At 44.4% G+C, this 5,000-nt stretch overlaps 1 protein-coding gene across 1 annotated transcript in view; it reads left to right on the top strand.

The window, feature by feature from the left end:
- The window catches only part of LOC133612300 (A disintegrin and metalloproteinase with thrombospondin motifs 20), a 516,880-nt gene that overhangs the window by 471,989 nt on the left and 39,891 nt on the right, over nt 1–5,000 (top strand). Inside the window, exon 30 of the mRNA XM_061969586.2 lies at nt 2,493–2,666. Coding sequence (XP_061825570.2) covers nt 2,493–2,666 — 174 coding nt within the window. The remainder of the gene's footprint in view (nt 1–2,492; nt 2,667–5,000) is intronic.

The following is a 5,000-nucleotide window of genomic DNA, read 5'->3' on the forward strand; positions in this document are numbered from 1 at the left end:
CCGTTTCCATATGAGTTGGGAAATTGTGTTAGATGTAAATGTAAACGGAATACAATGATTTGCAAATCATTTTCAACCCATATTCAATTGAATGCACTACAAAGACAAGATATTTGATGTTCAAACTCATAAACTTTTTTTTTTTTTGCAAATAATAATTAACTTAGAATTTCATGGCTGCAAAACGTGCCAAAGTAGTTGGGAAAGGGCATGTTCACCACTGTGTTACATTACCTTTTCTTTTAACAATACTCAATAAACGATTGGGAACTGAGGAAACTAATTGTTGAAGCTTTGAAAGTGGAATTCTTTCCCATTCTTGTTTTATGTAGAGCTTCAGTCGTTCAACAGTCTCCGCTGTCGTATTTTACTCTTCATAATGCGCCACACATTTTCGATGGGAGACAGGTCTGGACTGCAGGCGGTCCAGAAAAGTACCCGCACTCTTTTTTTACGAAGCCACGCTGTTGTAACACGTGCTGAATGTGGCTTGGCATTGTCTTGCTGAAATAAGCAGGGGCGTCCATGAAAAAGACGGCGCTTAGATGGCAGCATATGTTGTTCCAAAACTTGTATGTACCTTTCAGCATTAATGGTGCCTTCACAGATGTGTAAGTTACCTATGCCTTGGGCACTAATGCACCCCCATACCATCACAGATGCTGGCTTTTGAACTTTGCGTCGATAACAGTCTGGATGGTTCGCTTCCCCTTTGGTCCGGATGACACGATGTCGAATATTTCCAAAAACAATTTGAAATGTGTACTCGTCAGACCGCAGAACACTTTTCCACTTTGCATGAGTCCATCTTAGATGATCTCGGGCCCAGAGAAGCCGGCGGCGTTTCTGGATGTTGTTGATAAATGGCTTTCGCTTTGCATAGTAGAGCTTTAACTTGCACTTACAGATGTAGCGACCAACTGTATTTAGTGACAGTGGTTTTCTGAAGTGTTCCTGAGCCCATGTGGTGATATCCTTTAGAGATTGATGTCGGTATTTGATACAGTGCCGTCTGAGGGATCGAAGGTCACGGTCATTCAATGTTGGTTTCCGGCCATGCCGCTTACGTGGAGGGATTTCTCCAGATTCTCTGAACCTTTTGATGATATTATGGACCGTAGATGTTGAAATCCCTACATTTCTTGCAATTGCACTTTGAGAAAAGTTGTTCTTAAACTGTTTGACTATTTGCTCACGCAGTTGTGGACAAAGGGGTGTACCTCGCACCATCCTTTCTTGTGAAAGACTGAGCATTTTTTGGGAAGCTGTTTTTACACCCAATCATGGCACCCACCTGTTCCCAATTAGCCTGCACACCTGTGGGATGTTCCAAATAAGTGTTTGATGAGCATTCCTCAACTTTATCAGTATTTATTGCCACCTTTCCCAACTTCTTTGTCACGTGTTGCTGGCATGAAATTCTAAAGTTAATGATTATTTGCAAAAAAAAGTTTATCAGTTTGAACATCAAATATGTTGTCTTTGTAGCATATTCAACTGAATATGGGTTGAAAATGATTTGCAAATCATTGTATTCCGTTTATATTTACATCTAACACAATTTCCCAACTCATATGGAAACAGGGTTTGTAGAAATAGAGATAAAGGCATCATGAAATTACAAAAAGCTGACAAGTTTATATTAATAATGAATAAAAAAAGATTTATATATATATATATATATATATATATATATATATATATATACTTGGCACTCAGCATCAAGGGTTGGAATTGGGGGTTAAATCACCAAAATGATTCCCGGGCGCAGCCACCGCTGCTGCCCACTGCTCCCCTCACCTCCCAGGGGGTGATCAAGGGTGATGGGTCAAATGCAGAGAATAATTTCGCCACACCTAGTGTGTGTGTGACAATCATTGGTACTTTAACTTTTAACTTTAACTTTATATATGCATTGGAGCCCCTGCCTCGTAAGAAAATAATGTTTGCCTTGGTGCCCTAAAATATGAATCCTCTTTTAAGGCAACACTTGCCTTGACCTTAAAAAGTTACAATTTGAGGCCTGTAAATCTACATATTTACATATATACATACATATGTATATATACATATATAGATACATACATATGTATATATGGTTTATGATTTGTAAGTACAATTAAGATGTCCAACCATGTGATTTGACCAAGACATGAATAAATGTATTCATTACAATACAAAAAAAAAGAGTAGTTTTACTCATCTATGTTTAGATCTTTGATTTCAGACACACATGAGGTTTTAGTGATTCCTAGGTATGCATCTTAGAGAACATCAAAGACACGTCCAGGTTCGACCCCGGAAAGACCCCGACTTTAGTCTTTTCATGTATTTATAGAAGTTAAGTAGCTTGTAAGCCAATGACATCCTGTCTGACTGATTGATAAATATGACTAAACTGTAATATAGACCCTCATTTTGTGTGTGTGTGTGTGTGTGTGTGTGTGTGTGTGTGTGTGTCCGTCCGTCCGTCCGTCCCCCCCCACCCCCAGTGCTCGGTCACATGTGGAGCGGGACTCCAGAGCAGAGACGTCTACTGCAGGCTGAAAGGCAGCGGAAAGGTCAGAGAAGATCTATGTGACGCCTCATCACGACCCGCTGTCGGCCAGCGTTGCCAGACTGCAGAATGTAGCCGTTACATTTGGATAGCCGCCTCGTGGAAAGAAGTGAGTACTTTTAAAGAACTGAATTTTAGGTCACTGAATGTGTTTGATTGGTTCTAGAACAGGGTTCGTCAATAGTACTTATTGAAGTTTATTTCTCCCTAAGAAACAATCTAAACACGAATCATTAGTTTCAGCCTCAACAGAAGTCCATGTATTAGTAAATGTTTGTAATCTTTGAACTCGGGCTTTCTAGCGACTATTTGGATAGTTGACTAGTCAGCGATTATCCTAACAATTAGTCGATGTCAGGCTCAAACACTGATGACATCTATTAAACAAGACAAGAAGCAAAGAATCAAACAGAGACAGAATTCAATTTGGACTCAATTGAGGAGAGTTGCCTGTACACTGTACCCTTGAACAGTATCTCAGCTTGCTCTGGCAAAAGATTGTACTCCTCCTTCTTTATTTGACTTTCTCCGACCACATGACCACAGCTGCTTCCAGAGGGAAGTGGGTCGTAAACAGCGTTGCCTTTGGTTACCGAACAGTTCAAAAGAAGGGGTCGTAAAATAGTTAAAAAAGGAGGTTCAAGAAGAGGTCGCCCGGAGGGGAGTCTGGTCCTGTTTCCCCCCTACACAGTGGAGTTTTACGAGCCTTACTCTTGGTAGGTTCCAAAGACAGCTTTTGTCTTCTCACCAGACACTCAATGTAACACAAGGTTTTTGTGATAATTTAGAAACAATTATTTCTGGGGCTGAGGTTGCTGAGGTAGTTAAAAAGCTCCTCGGTGGCAAGGCCCTGGGGGTAGATGAGATCCGCCCGGAGTTCCTTAAGGCTCTGGATGCTGTGGGACTGTCTTGGTTGACAAGACTCTGCAGCATCGCGTGGACATCGGGGGCGGTACCTCTGGATTGGCAGACCTGGGTGGTGGGTCCTCTCTTTAAGAAAGGGAACCGGAGGGGAACCGGTAAGGTCTATTCAGGTGTACCGGAAAGGAGGCTACGCCGGATAGTCGAACCCCGGATTCAGGAGGAACAGTGTGGTTTTCGTCCTGGTCGTGGAACTGTGGACCAGCTCTATACTCTCGGCAGGGTCCTTGAGGGTGCATGAGAGTTTGCCCAACCAGTCTACATGTGCTTTGTGGACTTGGAGAAGACATTCGACCGTGTCCCTCGGGAAGTCCTGTGGCGAGTGCTCAGAGACAATGGGGTATCGGACTGTCAGATTTTGGCGGTCCGCTCCCTGTACGATCAGTGTCAGAGCTTGGTCCGCATTGCCGGCAGTAAGTCGGACACGTTTCCAGTGAGGGTTGGACTCTCTCACTGGATCAGTTCGCAGCTGAGTGTGAAGCGACTGGGATGAGAATCAGCACCTCCAAGTCCGAGTCCATGGTTCTCGCCCGGAAAAGGGTGGAGTGCCATCTCCGGGTTGCGTAGGAGACCCTGCCCCAAGTGGAGGAGTTCAAGTACCTCGGAGTCTTGTTCACGAGTGAGAGAAGAGTGGATCATGAGATCGACAGGCGGATCGGTGCGGCGTCTTCAGTAATGCGGACGCTGTATCGATCCGTTGTGGTGAAGAAGGAGCTGAGCCGGAAGGCAAAGCTCTCAATTTACCGGTCGATCTACGTTCCCATCCTCACCTATGGTCATGAGCTTTGGGTTATGACCGAAAGGACAAGATCACGGGTACAAGCGGCCGAAATGAGTTCCCTCCGCCGGATGGCAGGGCTCTCCCTTAGAGATAGGGTGAGAAGCTCTGTCATCCGAGGGGAGCTCAAAGTAAAGCCGCTGCTCCTCCACATCGAGAGGAGCCAGATGAGGTGGTTCGGGCATCTGGTCAGGATGCCACCCGATCACCTCACTAGGGAGGTGTTTAGGGCATGTCCGACCGGTAGGAGGCCACGGGGAAGACCCAGGACACGTTGGGAAGACTATGTCTCCCGGCTGGCCTGGGAACGCCTCGGGATCACCCGGGAAGAGCTGGACGAAGTGGCTGGGGAAAGGGAAGTCTGGGCTTCCCTGCTTAGGCTGCTGCCCCCGCGACCCGACCTCGGATAAGCGGAAGAAGATGGATGGATGGATGGATGGATGGATGGATATTCTAACAGTCGACTAATCAGATTTTACAGCATACACCAATTCAGCCATCTGATTTTAAATTCAGCTTAAGATAATGTTTGGCATGTGCTTTGAAAGAAAATAACTCATTCATTCGGAAACATTTATTTACACTGTAACTGTGCTTCTTATTTGGCTGTTACAAAAAACAAAATAACTATTAAACTTTTGTCCTTTTGAAAGCAAGGACCGGCCCAGTGCTGACAAAACAAAGTATATTTTTCATGAAAACAAAGGACAGTAAAAATAGCAGCAACAAACTCCAAGCGATCCA

Source organism: Nerophis lumbriciformis, linkage group LG10 (genome assembly GCF_033978685.3).
Source record: "Nerophis lumbriciformis linkage group LG10, RoL_Nlum_v2.1, whole genome shotgun sequence".
In the NCBI taxonomy this organism is placed as follows: domain Eukaryota; kingdom Metazoa; phylum Chordata; class Actinopteri; order Syngnathiformes; family Syngnathidae; genus Nerophis; species Nerophis lumbriciformis.